The sequence below is a fragment of the Cetorhinus maximus genome, chromosome 7 (genome assembly GCF_964194155.1).
Source record: "Cetorhinus maximus chromosome 7, sCetMax3.hap1.1, whole genome shotgun sequence".
NCBI lineage: Eukaryota > Metazoa > Chordata > Chondrichthyes > Lamniformes > Cetorhinidae > Cetorhinus > Cetorhinus maximus.
In genome coordinates this window covers 74,470,029-74,491,603 of record NC_135885.1, presented here as the reverse complement: position 1 = coordinate 74,491,603, position 21,575 = coordinate 74,470,029, and the positions used below count along the sequence as shown (strand labels likewise).

Here is a 21,575-nt window from a genome sequence, read left to right as displayed (position 1 = left end):
TTTCAGTTAATCCCCACACTGCCACTGATTCATTCTTCTTCACTAATCCTTAAATTTGCCCTTCACCTTGCCTGCTCTATCAACCACCCAAGCTTCTCTAGTATTGTATGTAACTGAAGCCTTTCACTATTAACCATTCTAGTAATTTTTTTCTGCAATTCTCCATGCCTTACCTCCCCTAATGCATGGTTCCTAGAACTGAAAATAGTACTCTCCCTGATTCCATTATTTTTTAAAGATTTATCATAACAATGATGCCTTTGGATTCTGTGGTCTAGATTTTCATGTGGGCTCAAGGAAAAATTGACAGTACATTTTTACATCTTCCAAAATGCACACCCTAGCCATATGTGGCTTTGCTCTGGATCATTCACATGGGTCAGGTTGGCAGTGCACTTTGTCATCCACAATGGAGTGTCACCAATGATGGAGTGTATGAGTGGGTATGAAGGAAGGCCAGTTAGAAGGCCTGTCTCAGTTCTTCAACAGCAGCCCAGCTGCCAACATCGTTTAAAAGTCTCCTAAGCCTCAGCCCTCCCCACCCCATGCCACTTCAGATTTCCCTATGTCACCTCTATATGTATCTTCCATAGTGCCTACTGGGTAAGTGGCTATGTACAATCCTCAGGAGCAGTGCAGTAGCAATGGAAATTATTATAAAATTGTTTTTCCCAATCTAACAAACTCTGAACTTCAAGGCAATCAGTGATACTGGAAATGCTCACTCCAGTTAGTTGCCTATTAGTCTTGTAAGCAAACAAGAAACCAAATCAAAAACACATTCTGTTGTCAGAGCCTCCTTGAAATTTCAATTCTTCTTGTATCAATAGACTACCTACTGATCTGAAGCCATTAACAGCTTCTAAAACCCAACCAAAGCATACATAATAGCTACAGCTGTCATATGAAAACTTCCAGCTACATTGCCTGAAACTGACAGAATAGAATAGTGTCTCGTTTCTATTTCTAGGCAGAGTGCCTTTCAATTATTGGAGGGGAGCAGGTCCAGAGGATTTTACAACTTTTAAAAAGCAGGTGTTTTTAACAGCCAGAGTTGTCAGTTGATTTAAATCACAGCAGAGGCTGACAGGACATTTCTTTAACATTGTTAATGCATTTTAACACTTTGTCCATTGGAAAAATTACTGTAATGCATGACCACACACAACAGTGGTGGTCAATGTAAGGGTCAACTTGCCTTTGCAGGGCAGATCTCAAGGATGAGTCACTTCATTAAAAAGACCTACCTTACAATAAATGCTCACAATACAGTGTGTAAATGGTGAAACTTAAAAGGTGTCAAAACATTTTGTAGTCATTCCAACTTCTTGGCAACGCCCCTGTCATGAACTGTCCTTTTTGTTTTGGGCTTTCACCAGCAAGCAAATTAGTGTACAAAGAAATACAGTTTTTGTGGCTGTCACAATGGGAACGCTGATTTCTAAAGAGGTGCATGTGCATTTTGGACCCAAGGCCTTTCCAACCTGCCAAAAGGCCACCTGCAAATGTTGTGGGGCTGGGAAGGGAGAAGAAAATGATTTGGTTTTTGTTGGAAGAACATAGTGTTTTGTGACCTGATTTGCGTCACCATTGGTGGACAAAAATCTGGCCCTATCCCTCTAAAAGCTCAGGATCTCATATGCTTTTTAGGTAGCCTTGTCAATGTCCAAGATTTGTGTATGTACACTCCAAGATCTCTGACCCTGCACTGCCATTAAGATTAACAACTATGTTAATTCTTTTAATTGCTATTTAAATGGCCTTAATAGGCCTTTGACAGTTTGGCGGGTGCGCAGTTGACTCTGATGCGTGCCCGCCGAACTGAAGATCTGAATAACGCATGGTGACGTCGGGATGCACGCCTGACGTCACTGCGCGTCATTTTACGTGTCATTGAGCAGTGCCCACCCCCACAGGCTGACCAGAAGATTCAGGCCATAGAATTGAGAATCTAAACAAATCTTTTTATGTAATAAAAATGGAGCATGGCTTTACTGTTAAGCAATTGTCAGTCAGTTCTTCTGCTTCGTGGCTCTTGAATTAATCTTGCTGTTTCATAGGCTCCCTAATTTAATTGCTAATGTTCCATTTTTTTTTTTCCCACTAGTTTCTGGGTTGGGCCTATTCTTGGTTTCCTAGGTATCCACTGCTGTTTTGCTGTAGCAGTGGACACTTGCATCATTCTGTGCTCCTTCATTTGCCCTCAAGATCAAATTATGTTCCTTGATTGTTCCCTTGGTTATTTCTCCACTTCCCATATACATCTCTGGATCAGTCTCTGCCAGCTCCTAACAAATGTCTCATGCCTCTGCCTTTGGCTTGTTCTTCCAAATCAGCTGCCCCCATCTTCATTCCCTTAATTCAAAGAGCTGTAAACTTGAATACTAGTCAGATGTGGCTTCGTGATAGTACTCTTCCTTCTGAGCCAGAAGGTCATGGTTTTAATCACAGGGCACTAAGTCAGGTGGGATTATTAACTGTTGGAAGTGCTGTCTTTTTAAATAAAACCAAACCTAATCTTTTTCTGTGCTCTCAGGTGAACATGAAGGATCCTTTGCCACTCTTGGGTTAGGAGAGCTCTCTTGGTGTCCTGACTAACATTTATTCCTTAGGCGGCAGCAGCAGCGCCACTAAAATAGATGCAATTTATCTCTAACTCACAACATTGAGCTAGCTTGGCAATTAATGCCAAAATAAAGATAGTTTTGCACAGTTGTTTTGTGCTCAATAGTATTGGAGTGAAAATGACCAAGCCAATTTCACCTTGAGCCATCAAACTCAAAGTAATTTTCATTAGAATTAGCTTGGATTCAATTTAAACCAGATTCCCAGAGGACCAAAGAGGAGGTTTTGGAAGCATACTCATAGAATAGGAACATATGCGAATTGCCAAAGAACATCAAAACAATGTACCACAATCTGCGATTGTGAACATGCTCTTAGTAGTTGTTTCTCAATGTTTTGTGTAATTTTCTTTAGATATATATTTTGAATGAAGTGGTTTAAATGTGTTTTTGTTAAATTAACCACTTTTTCTGTGCAAAGTTTACTCCATTGCGAGTCAAGCATCCCTCTATTACTTGAAAACACAACCTAGCCTGAATGCTTTAGTGCAGTGCCATGGGGTGTTGCATTGGTGTCAGCACCATTTTCCAAATGAGATGTTTAAACAAAGATGCCCATTTCTGTTCAGATGGATATAAAATATCCCATGGCACTTTTTGAAGTGATGAATTCTCTGGTGTTCTGGGCAACATTTCTCCTTCAAACAGTAATAGGTAACTGTCTTATTTGCCTTTTTTATGATGTCATTTACTGCATGTAAAATGGCTGATTTCCTTGGCTACCCAAGTTGTATTTCAAAAATAACTGGGCAAGAAATTCTTGAAAATAACAGCATGTGAGCAGTGCATTCCATTACTAATGTGTAAATTGGCCAGGAACTTGTAGCAAGGAAGAATTGCTCCAACTTTAGGAGATTGGAGATTAAAATTTTTACTTTTTCTTTTCCTGTCTTTTCTCTAAATCACCCTTTTTCTTCCTGTACCTGATATGACATTGAACTCTCCTTATCAGTTCATCCTCTTTTATTTCTCCATTTAAAAAATTTCATTGGATAAGGAGATGATGATCAGTAAGGACCAACAGCTTTGTCTTTGATGTCCTGTTGCCTCCACTGTGATGTTATCGGCTTGCACTTACAGCAGATTAAGGGGACAAAATATTTTTGAACTGGAGGATGCTCCTAAAAATTCTGGCCAATGAAGTGGTTGTGAATCAGGTTTAAGGACATACTCGTGATATAAGGTGCCAATTAGATTTAAGTCTGTTCATGGCTTTCTTTCCAGAAAGGAAAAGATCAGGCATTGTACCACAATCTCTGAAATTTGCCTGATGCAAGAACTCTTAATTGTTTATCCATAAAAAAAATTGACTTCATTTCATTTCATTTGATTAAAAATGATCAAAAGGCAGTGAACAAGACAGCAATTGTTGCATAACTTTTGAAATCTGTCTTTATTTGATGTGTTATTGACTTTCCTAAGCTGTGGACTTGTAATTACTATGTGACCTCCTCATGATTCAGTCAAATTGAATTGGGGAATTGGACAGTATTACTACTTTACATATGGCCCATTATTATATTGATGTATACTAAATTTATGCACTCTCTCTTTGTTACACGGTATATTTTCCCCAGATTTTGTTTTCCAATACGCTACCCACGTCCAATTTCTCTCGCCTCCCCCCACCCACCCACCCCCTTCCTGAAAACTGACTCCTACTGGATACCCTGGAGTGCCATTATTCATGCAAAGGTTGAGCATTAGCAGAATGAGTTGTGTAACATTGAAGCGGAATTCTTCATTTGTTGTCTTTTGCCACTTTTAGATCCATGAGCTGCATCCTAAGGCTTTAGGTTCAAGTCCCACTGGGGATTTGATCATCTGACTAGATTTCATATTTTAAGACTTTTACTGTAACAAACAAAACAATCAACCGCATGCAACTAATACACTAAATTACAAAGTGTCTCCCTTCCTCCGCACCCCTTAACTTTCTAACATGACTGAAAACCCTGCACCATGTGTATATATTACACCACGCTCTGCAAAATTGTAGTCTTTGTAGAAACCAGTCCAAAGTCATTCCACAGCTTCCAACAGGCTGACTTCCTTCCCATTTCATTTGAGTCATAACATTGTGTCTGTCAAAAGTAGTTCCCCTTGATTTGGGGATTCTTGGAAAACTGACTGACTCTTAGCAATGACTTTTGACTTCTAGGGGGTCACGCTAATGACTCCACTTGGCCATGCCAAGGCAAATCTTCCAGTGTCCTTAAATCTCCATAGGTCAAAGCCTTAACTAATATTGCTAACTTAAAAAATAACTCAGGAGGAAGAATGTCGAAAATTCAATGCCCTTCAAGTTTCCAAAATCGGCTTCCAGTCAAATTGAAAGCAGTTGATTCTATCATTGGTCATGCATATTGCACATATGTTGCATTATGAATACTGAGGGAGTAATTATTTATGATGGGTATTATAATGCACTTATTCTGGGGTTTGAGACTGTTTGCATTTATTTAGTTTCACTCTGGCTGCTCTTGCATTGTTGAGGTACTGGATTTAAAAAAAAATATAGGTCTTTTTGACCCCCTGATGAGCTTTGTAATATATTTGTATTTTTCCGGTGAATACCTTTTTTTCCTTTCCACCCTGAAAGATTTGAGGAGGTTGTTTTGATCTCCATGTCTCACTGTTTTCAAATTTGTTTATTCATTTATTTAGGGACATGTTTGTTCAGTCTGAGCTTATTGATTTTTGCTATGTATTTTGCATGCTTAGCATTATACCATTTTTTAAAGGTGTTCAACAACATTTTAGTGGAAGACAAATAGTACAACCTCTCCCAATTTATTTGCTTTTGTTATTTTGTAGTTTCATTAAATTCAGCCCCCCCACCCCCAGGCCAAAGCTACATGACCTGGAGACAAAGGAAATATGGGGAAAAATAACAGGATTTCATAACCTTAAAAGGCGCACAGCTGGTGATCAAAAAAATGTATTCTTTTCACATTTTATTTCTCCCTTAGATATTTGCAAGACACTTCAGTTGAAAATGAAATCCAACGCAAGAATATGACTGGCGAGTGGTTTTATAAAGCCAAGGCAAAGAGGCACAAAGACACGTTACATGGAGCTGAGCTAATCCAAGCATCAATGCGGAAGAAGAAACCCATGACTATCTGTAGGTTTGCTCGATTTATTATATTGTCTTATGCCTGTTTATTGCTCAGCGCCTGATGAGCTTAGTATATAGAAATGTAGGTAAGAAAAAGACTATTTAGGTCCCACTAGCTGACCCCAGAGGAATAAAGAATATTTAAGTTCATTTAAAGGCCTGGATCTTGTGGTCCCAATAGCAGTGAATGCTATTGAGGGCCACAATGACACTGCAACTTCTGGGGAGCTCACTTAGGCTCCCATTTGAAAGTTGTGGTGTGCCTGAATGGGCTCCAGTGCACTCTGCCAGGTGTGATATACTTGCAGGACCAGAAAAAGACATAGAAGTCAAGTTTCCCCAATAAAATGGTTTATTCTAGTTTGCTTGTATACATTATACATATCTCACAAATGGCCACAAGAGGGTACTATTACTCCCCTCCCTCATTAATGCAAAGCTACACAAAGTTCATATTCCATTCAAATTATATACATTTCTTGTTTTTCATTTATTTACAAATCCACTTTACCCACTAATTTCCTATTCCCAAGAGGATACCTCCCTTTCTTGATCCAAATCTTCGGAGTTGGTGAAACACCGTGACCCATTTTGACCTGAGTCTGAAAATTTCCCCAACAAAGACTGATTTTTGACCTTAAATTCTAATTCATCCGACATATCTGTCTGACTTTGACTTGGATTTGTACTGTTTTCAGGAATGACTTGTGTTGGAGCAACTATTGGAACTCCTACTTGTGTCCCAACTATCCAATTCATCAAACTCATTTGATTATTCCCAATTTCTTCCTCCTTTATGATCCACTGAAGGTAAAACGTGACCTCTATGTACTAACCTAGTCTTCCCACAACCAAACATCTTGACCAAATGTGTGGACCACATATTTTCACAACTCTTCTTTGGAACCTCTTATCAAGATGATCTTTTACCTTTGCCTACTCATTCAAATTCAAATTCCTTTCTCTTGCTCTACCCCTATCATCACTCTCTACCTGGATTGTTTCTCTTCTAATGACTGCTGAAGTTACATTTAGCACAATAAAAACCTTGTTCTAGGCTGTCTTCTAAGGAACAATTCAGCTAGCATTGGGATGTGGGTGTTGCTGGCTAGACTATTTATTGCTCATCCCTAATTGCCCTTGAGAAGGTGGTGGTGAGCTATCTTCTTGAACTGCTGCAGTTCATGTGGTGTATGTACACCCACAATGCTTTCAGGGTGGGAGTTCCAGGATTTTGACCCAGCAACAGTGAAGCAATGGTGATATATTTCCAAGCCAGGATGGTGACTGACTTGGAGGGGAACTTGCAGGTGATGTTCCCATGCATCTACTGCCCTTGTCCTTCTAGATGGTAGTGTTTGTGGGTTTGGAAGGTGGTGCCTAAGGAGCCTTGGTGAGTTCCTGCATCCATCTTACAGATGGTACACACTGCTGCCACTGTGCGTCAGCCATGGTTGCAAAGGTACCAAGGGCAACTTTTCTACTGCTTGACATTCTCTACACTGTTTCACGGTGTCTTCTATGCCCTGATCTAACCCTGGCCACCAAAGTTTCTCAGTAGACTTAGTCAATCTCAACCCCACATAACACAACCTATATCAACTGACAACTCATTGTCATGCATAAAAATCTGCCTGATTTCTAAATTCAATATCTCTGTTGGCCACCCATTTGTGACATAGTCGTATACCTTTGCCGTACAGGGTCCCAGAGAGCTGTTCTAACGTTGCCATCTGCTGTGACTGGCAGCTCATGTACGTCTGAAAAGAAAAATACATTGTCCATGTTGAGCTCTACCTCCTGAAAGGGATGGTAATCTCAATATTGCATCAGTATTACAATGATGTCCTGATCGTCTGTACTTAGTCATACAGATAAGCAGACAAAATCTCTACATTTGGGCTGCAGCTGGAGATTTTGGATTCAAAGTATACATTGGTGGCCTATGATTAATTTCAATCGCAAAACTACTATCATTCAAGTATTATGAAATCGTCTTACTCCAAAAATCAAAGCTAATGCTTCATGTTCTTTGACCTAATCCACTCATGGCTCTGAGGATGCATGAGGTAAATGCAATTGCTGTCTTCTCACCATTATCCAGCACCTACTCCATATGGAGAGATCACGTGCTCGCTTAATATTTTTGGACACATTATGTTGTACAAGAAATGTACCATCTACCAATTTAATTTTATGCAAATGGAATGCTTTATGATGCTCCTTTGTCCAACGATGCATTGCAGCAACTCCAAGGCTCCTTCGACAGCACCTTCCAAACCCCTGATCTCTACCACCAGAAGGACGAGCAGATGCATGGGAACACCACTACCTGCAAGTTCCCCACTAAACACATGCTATCCTGACTTGAACTATATTGCTGTTCCTTCACTGTCGCTGGGTCAAAACATCAAATGGAGTGCAGTGATTCAAGAAGGCAACTCACCATGACCTCCAGACCAATTAGGGATGGGTGGTAAAAATGCTGGCCTAGCAAGCGACACCCACATCCCATGAAAGAATTAAAAAAATTCCACGGAATGCCCTTCCTCGAGTTCATTCAATGGATGCAATATGGTTGCCAAATTTGGCATGAATTTGCCATAGTCATTCGCTAATTCACTTTGTTTTATTGGGGCAAGAAAATTCTTGTTTCAAGCACGTATGTGCATACTTCAGTCAGAACTATCCCCTTTTTCTTTTTTCCCTCACTGCCTGATAACAACTTTTTCTCCCACTGCTTGCTAACAGCTGGATTTCAGGATCCTTGAGGATATTAATAATGAAAAGCTGCTCCACATGTGCACCAAAAGACACTCAATCACAGCTATACTCTAACAGTTGCCCAGTAATACCTGTTGATGTAGCCATTTTTGAAAAGTCATTCCACCCAAGTGTACAAACAATAGCCTTTTCTCAAAGATCAGATTTTTAAGCCTCTTTCTCAGTGTAAAAACACAACCCCAGTTCCTCTGGTTTGCTGGAAACTTCTCCAATCAAATTTGTTTATCTAGAGAATCCACAATCCTATCCTTATTGCCAGACTGAGAGATCTTGCAGGACAAAGTGTTCCACATGGAAGTCAAGCACCCAACTAAAATGGTTTATTCTAGTTAGCTTACATACATACACACACAAATGGCCAGAAGAGGATGCTATTACACCAGGGCCTGTCATTTGGGAGCTTGGGCTGATTGACCAGCAGTTATACTGCTTTTTATGTTGGTTGTATTTTTTCTCTTTTTAGGGCTGCCCCTAGCAGGCAGAGTTCCAGGTCATTACCACTTGCTGATTGCTTTTGTTTTGTAAAACTTCCACATCGCTTGACCAAGGAAAGCTAAAAACATGCACATTTTTCTTAATATATGGTGAAAGGTTATTAAAAGTACATGGCTACATATGTTGAAGTGGTAATGTATGAAAACAGCCAGGTGACAATATAACAATGCAATGAAAGGCCATTTGATGAAATAATTATTACCACTGTTACTTGTATGGTAACTGATGCTAGTCCCTACTGCATGCTTATTGCTTTACCTCCCTTTCACCCCCCAAAATCATTTTTCAATGGCTGAGAAAGGACTCAAGTAAGGGTTATGGCTCTGATCCCTGGCACATTCATAAGATTCAGAGTGGCAGATGATCGCCCAAATGTCTGCCAGTACTGACCTACAAAAAGCATATTTTTTTGCCGCTGAGAAGTTGCAGCCACTAACTGGCTGAGATCAAGTATTCACCATGTAGAGAACAAATGGTAAAGGAAATTACACACCCCACCCCAGCTAATTATCTGACTGGAATTTACTTCATGACAAGGAATTGAAATTTGGATTGTGTCTGAAAATAATAGCAGCTGTCTTTGGGCCATGGTTAGTTATAATTCTATACTAATAACATGTATTTAAGATTCATGTTTGTACATTAACCTAGTTTTGCTTCCATGAAAGAAGTAGTTGCAGTTGAAGATGGATATTGGCTTTTAGAATACATAAAAGTAAATGTTTCCGTCTTTCAATGTATTAAATGAGTTACCACCAGCTCCTGCCTGTTTTGATGTGGAATTTTAAAGTTGTTTCATAAAACATTTTTATGCTAAAAATAACTTATTAAACCAAATATATATTTTAAAGATCAAAAGATTGTATTGTTCATATTAAAGGCTGGCATCCTCCCATCTCTGAAAGATGATGAGCACGCAGAAAACTGATTCATTTCAGGAGAGGTGTCTTCACATGACACAGCCTTGTTGAAGGCTGAAGAGTCTCATCCTTGAGAGGCAGGCTGTATCACAAGTGCTGCTGAAGCTGCTTACTGTCATTGTGGGTCGTTGTTTTTAGCGCTGGAGTTTGTTGCCAAGCTGATGTAGCCTCTGGTTATTGTGGTGGTGAATGCCAGCCCACAGGAGGTATTGCCATTTTTCTTTGTCATCAGCTCGTGACTCTCAAGTGCAATAATTGATGTCTAGGGCATTCATGTCATGCTTGCAAGCATCCTTGAAGCAGGGCTTTGACTGTCCTGCTGGTTGTCTAGCTCCAGCTACCTCACCATACAAAGTCCTTGGGTATGTAACTGTCAAATAATTTAAATATTTTGACCACAGTCCAGCTTTTGAAGCAGTCACTGATATGACCATGCAAATTAGGAGCAGGAGTAGGCCACCCAGTCCCTTGTGCCTGCTCCACCTTTCAATAAAATCATGCCCAACATTCCTGCCTACCCCCAATAACCTTTCACCCCCTTGTTAATGAATCTATGTAGCTCTGCCTTAAAAGTATTCAAAGACTCTCTCTCTTCCTCGAGTCAGTGGAAGCAGAGAGTTCCAGAGACACTCAACCCTTTTTTTTTTTAAATAAAGAATTTCCCCTCATCTGTCTTAAATGAGTGACCCCTTTTTTTAAAACAGTGACCCCCCCCCCCCCCCCCGCAAATTCTAGATTTGTCCCACAAGAGGAAACGTCCTCTCCGCACCCACACTGTCAAGACCCCTCAGGATCTTATGTTTCAATCAAATTGCCTCTTACTCTTCCAGCAGATACAAGCCTAACCTGTCCAGCCTTCCCTCATAAGACAACCCGCTCATTCCTGGTATTAGTCTAGTAAACCTTCTCTGAACTGATAACGCATTTATATCTTTAAATAAGGAGGCCAGTACTGTACATAATACTCCAGATGTGGTCTTGCCAATGTCCTTATACAACTGAAGCCTGTTTTTGTAATCAATTCCCCTCAATAAATGCTAACATTCTATCAGCTTTCCTAATTACCTGCATAATAACCTTTAGTGATTCATGCACTAGGACACCCAGATCCCTCTACATATCAGAGCTCTGCAATCTCTCACCATTTGGATAATAAGCTTTTTATTTTTCCTGCCAAAAGGAACAATTTCACATTTTCCCACATTATACTCCATTTGCCAGACCTTTTTTCACTCTTAACCTATCTGTGTCGCTTTGTAGCCTCCATTTGTCCTCTTCGCAACTTACTATCCTACTTATCTTTGTTGTCAGCAAATTTAGCAATTATTCCTTCAGTCCCTTCATCCATATAATTTATGTAAATTGTAAAAAAAATGTGGCCCCAGCACTGATCCCTGTGGCACACCACTCGTCACATCCTGTGAACCAGAAAAATACCCATTTATGCCAATTCTCTGCTTCCTGTTGGCTAGCCAATCTTCTATCCATGCCAATATGTTACCTCTACACCATGAGCTTTTATTTTCTGCAATAACCTTTTTGTGGCACTTTATCAAATGCATTCTGGAAATTTATGTACAGTATATCCACTGGTTCTCCTTTATCCACAGCACACATGACTCCTTCAAAGATGCTACTCTAGTTACATTATCTGATAAAGCATAATGAAACAGCACAGATAAATCTATTTCGCATCTCCAGGTGGAGAAACAAGGGTGGATGGCAGGTGCCTTGCAAAAAGAGAATGAGATCATTAAGAATAAATTCACTTTGCAGGGTGGAGAGTTGTTCAACTGTGCAACTTTTGTGTAATTTCAAAGTTTCTCTGACTAAGCAACAAAATAATTACTTGCACTACTTTGAGTTTATAAATGAACTTTGTTTTCCAGTGATGTGGAATAATGTTTAAAAATCAGGAGTTGTTGTGCAGCAAGTGCCAAGAGTTCCACTACAGACTGAAAGTGTCATACTATCAATGGATCTGAATGTTTATTAGTTACAGGAGCAAAATCTACTACAAGGGACTATCCCTACTTATTCATTGTGCAACAGTTGGCATATGGCATCAATTAACAAAATATATAACAATTTCTTGCCTCTAATTCACTGAAATCAACTGAAACTTCATTTACAATTTCTTACTATATGCTTCTGAATTCTAAGTAGTTAAGTGGGGAAGACATAAAGAACTTAAACTTGCAAAGTTCCTGTCATGACTTCTTCCCCCAAAGTGCTTTACAATACATTTCTTTGAAGTGTATTCACTGTTGTAATGTAGCCAGCAGAGTCCCAAAAAAGTTGGAATGATTTCATAAAATAAATTTAACACAAATCAATTACAACAGTTAGGAACAGTGGTATACATGCATGGGGAAGGGTGGAGGAAAAGATGATGAATGTAACTTACAAACTAAACTAAAAATTGAAAGCCTATGATCTAATTTAAAAAAAAATATGTTGTGCTTGGAAGTTGTTACAGCTGTCAGTGTTTTCAGAGCAGGTTGTTGGATGTGGATTTCCCTGAAGCCTCCTCAATGAGATGGAAGCTTTTAATAAAAAGATTTATTTTTTCAACTTTGTAGGTAGAGCATCAAACTGATGGGGAAAGCCTCCAGGATGAGCTGTAATTGTAATAATGTTCAGTTAAAACAGCATGGCAGAGGAATACACTGTACTGAGGGTTGTCTTCGCTTGGTGTTATTGTGCTTATCCTGAGCTGACTACTTAACCAAGCCGAGCTGCCATTATGTTTCACTAAATAAATGCCAATCTTTATTCACAGATGAACGTCTCCAGTCTAAAGAGTTAAAGGAGAAATCCAAGACTCGCACGAGCAATGCTGAAAGAACTGTCTTTATACCTCCTGAGCTTTCTGTTTTCCTAGAAGAGCCAAAGTTGGAAGAACCTAAAACAAGGTATTGTCTTCGGTTGGATACAAACTACCTTACCTGGAGCAGATGGACATGTGCAGGTGTAGAGACCTTCAGTGGCTGATCTTCAGTTTTTAAATCCTTTTTTTGCTTCTTTTCCTTATGATGTAAAAATTGCTGATGGAAGGCAAATCATATTGTTTTTGAACACAAGTGCACTTGAAAATTTTGACAGATGTACAATTCAGGCTCACATTGCTTTTGTGTTGAAATTTTCGATTCAAAATCAACTAAAAGCATAATTTGAAGTTTGATTTCAGGACAAGTGGTGAGATCTCCCATCTCCAGATCTTGTTGTATGTCCTGTCCTGCTACTAAGTATTTGTGTACTTTCAAAGTTATTCACACTATTTGGATATTGAGCGCACAAATTTTAAAACATTAATGTGGAGAGCACTAAATCTCCGATACACCGTCCCAGATAGGAAACTTGCTGCTTGAGGTTTTTGGGGTGCAAACTTAAATACCACCACTCCGAATGTCTAGCATTTTGGAAGACCAACATGATTGTGGGGAGAGAGCAGTAGTGGGTGGTGTTTGTTGAGAACAGCAGACCAGGATTAAATGGTTAAATTTGTGGGATGGAGGAATATTTTTGAGGTTTATTGGTTTACTTCTGCAATTTCAAAAAAGTAAAGTGTCAGAGTGTGGGCATTATAATACTTTCTTTTATTGTTTAGAAATTCCTATTGTCCTATGGGTTTGTGGTGATTTCGCATTGGCAGGTAATATTTCCAATCTGCCTCTTAACCTGTCAACCACTGGGAAATCGCACGTTGAATGTAAATTTAAATATTAAAATCAGACACCTCCTTGTAAGTAGAACCAAGAAGTATCAGCTGAATTGGCAGGAGATTCAGAAAAATGAATTTTCAAAATTTGAAAAATGGCCATGTGCACAAAAATAGTACAAAATTGCACTTTGGGAGCATGTTGGAATGATTATAAACTAGGGGCGAATTTTCCCAGAATTGTACTAAGTGCGGTAGTGGGCGTGAAAAACGATGTTTTATCTGCTGGCTGCAATGGTGGATTTTTACTTCCAACGTCATTAAATTATGCAGTGACAGGAAACACACTGTCTTGCTGGCTGGTGGCCTCTGTTTTTTCCCACCACGCCATTACCTCACCACTTCCTCACTCTGGGCACCATATTTTAACTGCAGCCATGCACATAGTTCTCAATGCTTCAACCCAGGACTGCTCCAGTGAAGACATGGCCCCAAAAACCAAGAAGAGTACAACTCCCCCGAGTCAGTGACGCATCGCTGGAACGCCTTTTTGACAACATGGAGGCCCGCCACGGTGTCCTCTGCCCACCACCCCTCCCCCCAGGCACCAGGAGGCCCGTCAGCCTCACTATTCTGGCTTGGGAGGCAGTGGCAGAGGTGGTCAGTGCCAAAGCCGCACACAAGAGGTCGGCCATCCAGTGCAGAAAAAGGATGAACGATCTCATCTGTGCCACCAGGGCAAGTCAACCATTTAATCACTCTCGATTCACACACTATCAAGCCCATCACACATCACTGGCACCTCACCAGCGACATCACCACTCGCATCTCCATCTGGTCTCATCTCTTCTAGAGATCGCCTCCTCATCCTGCCCATGGTTCCACTCAGTACACATGCAGGCCTGGCATCCTTATTATTTGACTTGGCATGCGCCTTGATCACACTCTCTCCATCTGTCTTTGTGCACGATCTTGTCCTGCATAATCAACGGGAGAGACATGGGGTGGATTTCCGGACATCGAGGTCCTCACTCCGTTTGAGAGTTGTACGTTGGACCATTCCTACGATGACACGGAGTCACCGGCAAGCATCCACGTGAGGATCCTGCACTAGATCATCCCTCTTTCGACGCTATACTGAGCCCATTGTTCTGTGTAATGTGACTGCCAAGCACTAATAATCTGCACTTTCTCTTCTAGCCACATCACCCTCTGACAACCTTAACTCTGACTCCGGTGCTGAGAGCACCTCTGATGACCCTGAGGGCAGTACAGTTGAAGACCCTTCATGGTGCTTGCCCACACCCTCAACCAGTGCAGCGACACACACCTCGGTGGGACCTAGATGTAGAGAAGCCTTGGGATCACAATCTGGTGAGTGCAGCACACAATCTGCTATACAGCAGGTGGAGGCAGGGACGTCCGAGATTGCCAGCACTCGGACTGCTGGAGGCAAAGAATCTGCTGAGTCCAAGTCCGATGAGCACAGAGTCCAGAGGCTCATCATTCAGTTGTTGGAGCAAAAAAAGACAATCATAGGAACATAGGAAGTGATGCCTGGTGCATTCCTCAGATTGCAAGGGATGATGGAATCTGTCCGCCTTAAGTTCGAGGCATTCACATCATCATGCCGCGCACAGCGGTCAACATTGGCAGGATGGTGGCCGCTGCGGAGACCTTGGTCCAGGACATCGATGCAGGGCAGCTCGATCTTGCTACAGCTTCCCCTTCACCTCAAGGGGTCAGGCAGGGACCATTAGGCACCCATAGGGAGGAGGACCAGCAGCTTGACGCCCCAGGGCCATCCAAATCCTCTCTTCCTGTGACCCCATCTCCAGCTCCGCAGGCTGAGGAGTGTGCACCTGGCCCACAGCAGGATACCCAAAGCAGGCCATGGGTCCTCCAGAGGACACCTGCCAAGTTCATTACAGACAGCAGGCTGCCTCCACATCCACTGTGGAGCACCAAGACATAGCGGCAGGGTTGGGACGGTTATGATGATGCAATTGCACAGTGTGGGCACAAGTGTTAATCATCTGTACATAATGTTCACTATTGTAAATAAACTGCTGAGAATGTCTGCTTCTCTGTCTCTTTTTGTTATGATGAGCAGTGTTCATGTCCCTCAGATGTGAAACCTTGGTTCCTGCACAAGATAAAGGCAGGTTTCTCAGTCTAGAGCCTCTTCCCTGGGCAGTGTGTAACCTTTAGAACAAATTGATGGTCCAGCTTTACACTCACTGGACACATCAGTAATGCCTGCACCTTGATGGTGCTCATCATAGCTGCCAGAATGTCGTGGGCAAGCATCAAGAGTTCTGTCATTCTGTGTGCTGTCAGCACCTTTTGAGGTGGGCGCTACAATTGTCATGGGTGATTTTAATCTGCATATTGACTGGACAAATCAGATTGGCAGGGGTTACATGGAAGACAAATTCGTAGAGTACATCAGGGATTGTTTCTTAGAGCAATACGTTGCAGAACCTACCTGGGAACAGGCTATTTTAGATCTAGTAATGTGTAATGAGCTGGGATTAATTAATAAGAAATGTTGTAGCTAAGGATCCTCCAGGAGGTAGCGATCACAACATTGTAGAATTTCAAATTCAGTTTGAGGGTGAGCAACTCTGGTCTCAAACCAATGTCCTCAACTTAAATAAAGGCAAGTACAGAGGTATGAAGAAAGAGTTGTCAACTAAGGGAAGGTCGGTAGATGAGCAGTAGCAGACATTTAAGCGGATATTTCATAATGCTCAGCAAGAATTTATCCTGGTCAAAAAGAAGGACTTGAAGAGAAGGATGAACCACCCATGGTTAACAAAAATGGTCAAGGAGATTATCCAAACAAAAAGTAAGACATACAAAGTGGGGAAAACTGGAGGTAAGCCAGAGGATTGGGAATTTTTTTGGAACCAGCAGCAGATGACTAAAAAGCTAATAGAGGGAGAAAATTGATTATGAAAGTACATTGGCAAGAAATATAAAAACAAACAGCAAGAGCTTCTACAGGTATGTAAGAAGAGTGGCTAAAGTGAGTGTGGGACCCTTGGAGAATGCGACTGGAGAACTGATAATGGGGAACAGGGAAATGACAGATAATTTAAACCAATATTTTGCATCGGTCTTCATGGTGGAGGACACTATAAACATCCCAAAGATATATCGGATAAGCAAGGAGCTAATGGGAGGAAAGATCTTGTAATAGTCTCTATCACGAGGGACAAAGTATTTGACAAACTAAAGGCAGACAAGTCACAGTGACTTGATGGCCTGCATCCAAAGGTTTTAAAGGAAGTGGCTGCAGAGATAGTGGAGGCATTGGTCAAAATATTCTGGAACTCTCTGGATCCCGGAAGAGTACTAGCAGATTAGCGGTTTTCCAATGTGATGCCCCTGTTCAAGAAGGGAGGGAGGCAAAAAGTGGGAAACTATAGGCCGGTCAGCCTAATGTTTGTCATTGGGAAAAGCTAGAGTCAATTATTAAGGAAGAAATAGCAGGACATTTAGAAAAGCTTAACGCAATCAAACGGAGTCAAATGGCTTTGTGAAAGGGAAATCATGTTTGACAAATTTGCTAGAGTTCTTTTGAGGATATAACAAGCAGAGTTGATAAAGGGGAACCGATTTGTATTTGGATTTCCAGAAGGCATTCAATAAGGTGCCACAAAAAGTTATTGCACAAGATAGGAGCTGATGGTATTGGGGGTAATGTATTAGCATTGCTTGAGGTTTGGTTAACACACACAAGACAGAGTCAGGATTAGCCTTTTCAGGTTAGAAAGACGTAACTAGTGGAGTGCCACAAGGATCAGTCCTAGGACTTCAATTAATTATTTACTATCTATTTAATGACTTGAAGGAGGGGGCAGAGTGTAATGTATTCAAATTTGCTGATGATACAAAAATAGGTGGGAGGGCATGTTGTGATGAGGACATAAGGAATCTGCAAGAGAATACAGATAGGTTGAGTGAGTGGGCAAAAACTTGGCAGATGGAGTTTAATGTAGCAAAATGTGAGGTCATACACTTTGGGAGGAAGAATCAAAAGGCAGACTATTACTTAAATGGAGAGAGACTCCAAAAAAAGTGCAGCACAGGGATCTGGGCGTTGCGCATGAAACACAAAGTTAGTATGCAGGTACAGCAAGTAATTAAGAAGGCAAATGGAATTTTGGCCTGTATTGCTGGAGGGTTGGAATTTTAAAAATAGGGAAGTCTTGTTATAACTGTGTAGGGTGTTGGTGAGGCCGCACCTGGAGTACTGTGTACAGTTTTGGTCCCCGTATTTAAGAAATGACATACTGGCATTGGAGGCTGTTCAAAAGAGATCCACTAGGTTGATTTCTGAAATGAAGGGGTTGACTTATCAAGAACGGCTAAACAGGTTAGGCCTTTGTTCATTAGAATTTAGACGAATGAGGAGTGATCTTATTGAAACGTACAAGATTCTGAGGGGGCTTGACAGGGTCGTGTTGAGAAGGTCTTTCCACTAGCCGGGGATCTCAAAACGGGGATATAGTTACAGAATAAGGGGACACTCTCATTTAAAATTGGGATGGAAGGAGTTTCTTCTCTGAGGGTAGTGAATGCCTGGAATTCTCTACCCCAGAAAGTTGTGGAGGCTAGATCTCAAAGTATTTAAAGAGGAGGTAGACAGATTTTTTGAAATATCAGCAAGTTGAGGAGCTGGCATGAAAGGAGTTGAGGCCTGGGGCAGATCAGCCATGATTTTATTGAATGGCGGGGCAGGCTTGAAGAGCTGAATGGCTTACTCCTCCTATTTCTTATGTTCTTATCAGCCACACAGGAGTCAAACATTCACAGATGCAAGGTGAGGGTGTCGAGACAGTCCTCACAGCATCTCGTCATTGTCCTCCACGATCCTTGGAGCTGAGGGTCCCCTGAGTGCATCTGCCTCAGCTGGCAGTGCAATGGCCTAATCGCTGGCATCCTTGCCTTCAAGGACCTCATCACCCTCATCCCCTTCGACGTCCTTCTCATTGGAGGAGACGTGCAGCTTTTCCATCTCCCCCCTGTTACAGGGCCAGGTTATGTAGCTTGCTGTGTGCTACAATGATGCGTGACACCCTCTGGGGACTGTATTGCAGTGCTCCACCAGATCTGTCAAGGCACCAGAAACCTCATTTTCAACATGCCTGTCGTTTGCTCGACCATAGTCCGGGTTGTGGCATGAGCCTCGTTATACCATCTCTCTGCTGTAGTCTGAGGCTGCTGCATGGGTGTCATTAGCCACGTCCTCTGCGGGTAGCCCTTGTCCTTAGGAGCCCCAACCTTGCAGCCTCTGTGGACCCTGGAAGATGTCAGGGGTCTGAGACCTGCTTAGGATGTAGGAATCATGGACGATGCCTGGGAATCATGCGCAGACCCGTAGGATGTGATTGTGGTGGTCGCAACATTCAGCGAGTGAAAGCCCTTGTGGTTGGCATACTTGACTGCTTGTTGCCACGGAGATCTGCCACGTGAGTGCAGTTGATGACACCCTGCAACAGTGGAAAACCTGATCTGCGCAAACCCCAGGACTCTGCTTCCTGGCTTGCCTGATCCTAGTCGTAATGCACAAAGTTCTGTGCCTTCGCGAAGATGGCATCTGTGACTTCCTGGGTGCACTTGTGGGTGGAGGCTTGCAAGATCCCACACAGGTCACCTGTGGAGCCCTAGAAGGAGCCACTAGCATTTTAAAAAATAAATTGAGTGCCATGGTCACTTTCACAGCCACTTGCAGTGGAGGCCCTCCATGACCCCATGGTGTCAAATCCTGCAGCAGGTGGCATATGTGACTGACTAGTTCCTTAGACGTGCAGTCTTTGGCAACACTGGTTCTCCGTCATCTGCAGAAATGATGAGCACTGCCTATAGACCCTGGGTCTAGCAAGGTATCCATGAGTGACGGCTCACTGTGGATCTTCGGCTGTATCCACAGGAGGACCTGCCTCCCCTTCATCTTGAGGGTGGTGCTCCTCCCATTGGCGAGCCAGGTGCCTCTGCCATACTCTTCTGCTCCCTGTAAGCCATTGGGCATACCGATAGATCATCAGGCTCCATGATCTCATGACATAGGAGCAGAAGTAGGCCATTCAGCCCCTCGAGCCTGCCTGCCATTCAATAAGATCATGGCCAATCTCACCAATGTCCTGTATAACTGAAGCATAACATCCTTACTTTTATGTTCAATTCTCTTGTAATAAAGGATAGCATTCCATTAGCCTTCTGATTGATTACATGCTGTACCTGCATACTAACTTTGACTCCTGCACTAAAACACCTAGACTCCTCTGCAGCTTGGAATTCTGCAGTCGTTCTCCATTTAAGTAATACCATGCTTTTTTATTCTTCTTGGCAAAGTGAACAACTTCACATTTTCCCACATTATACTCCATCTGCCAGATTTTTGCCCAATCACTCAACTTACCTATGTCCATCTGCCAACTCCTTATGCCTTCTTCACAACACACTTTCCTTCCTATCTTTGTGTCGCCTGCAAATTTAGTTACCATGCCTTCACTCCCCTTATCTAAGTCATTGATGTAAATTGTAAAATGTTGAGGTTCCAGCACAGATCCCTGCGGAAATCCACTCGTCACACCCTGCCAATCAGACAAAGACCCATTTATACATTGTGTTTTCTGCCAGCCAGCCAAACTTCTATCCAGGCTAATATATTGCCCCCTACACTGAGCTTTTATTTTGCACAATATCACCTTACCAAATGGCACCTTATCAAATGCCTTCTGGAAATCCAAGTACAGCACATCTGCAGGCCCCACTTTATCCACAGCAGCACATGTTACTCCTTCAAAGAACTCTAATAAATTAGTTGAACATGATTTCCCTTTCATAAAACCTTGCTGACTCTTCCCGATTATCTTGAACTTTTCTAAGTGCCCAGCTATAACCTCTTTAATGATTTGACTGTAACACCTTCCCCATGACAGTTGTCAAGCTAACTGGCCTATATTTTCCTGTTTTCTGCCTCCCTCCCTTCTTGAATAGAGGGGTTATATTTACTTTACACTTTTTGGAACCTTTCCAGAATCTATGAAATTTTGGAAAATTAACACTAACGTATCGACTACCTCATTAGCCAGCTTCTTTAAGACCCTAGGATGAAGTCCATCTGGACTTGGAGACTTGTCAGCTCACAGCTCCGCAGTTTGCTCAGCACTGTTTCCCTAGTGATTGTAATTTTACCAAGTTTCTCTCTCCCCTCCACCTCCCAATTTACAGCCACTACTGGAATGATTTTTATAACCTCTAGTGAAGAGAGAAACAAAATATTTGTTCATTCACCATTTCCTTATTATCTACTGTTAAGTCCCCATTCTCATTCTCTAGTGGACCAACATTCACTTTACCTACTTTCCTGTCTAAGTACCTATAGAGAAAACCCTTCCGGTCGGCAAGCGGGGGCAGGGCCTGCTCGCTGTCATGTAAAATGACGCGGGGATACGTCGAGCATGCATCCCGACGTCACCCCACGTCATTTAGATTTTCGAATCAGCTGCTTGCCCGCCGAACTGTCAGCAGCCTATTAAAGCCATTAAAAAACTCATTAACATGGTTGATGGGCCTGCCTGTCCAACCTTATGGTTGGTGGGCAGGCCGGGAGCCCAGGTGGGCCTCGGGAAAAAGCATGAAACCTCATCCATGGGTGGGATGAGGTTTCATGAGGGTATTTAAATTTTTATTAAATGTTTAAATAAAAGTTATGGGCATGTCCCAACTCATGTGACAGTGTCACATGAGAGGACATGGCAAGGAAACTTTTAAATCACCTTTATTGAAAGTTTTGCATCGGAGCCGATCTCCCTGAGGCAGCACTTTTCCTCAGGGAGATATGTGCGCTCTTTCGCACGCATGTGGACGTCACGCTGGGCTCGCCCACGTAAAATGGTTGTCCGGGGGCGCCAATCAGATGCCTGCCCGCCCGTGCCTGCTCCTGCACCCCCCCC

General features: G+C 42.1%; 1 protein-coding gene across 3 annotated transcripts in view; it reads left to right on the top strand.

Moving 5' to 3' along the window:
- sytl2a (synaptotagmin-like 2a) overlaps positions 1–21,575 on the top strand; it is a 160,025-nt gene that overhangs the window by 44,469 nt on the left and 93,981 nt on the right. For all 3 annotated transcript variants that reach the window (XM_078545715.1, XM_078545714.1, XM_078545716.1), the window contains exons 3-4: positions 5,597–5,751; positions 12,727–12,859. In XM_078545715.1, the coding sequence (XP_078401841.1) occupies positions 5,597–5,751; positions 12,727–12,859 (288 nt within the window). The remainder of the gene's footprint in view (positions 1–5,596; positions 5,752–12,726; positions 12,860–21,575) is intronic.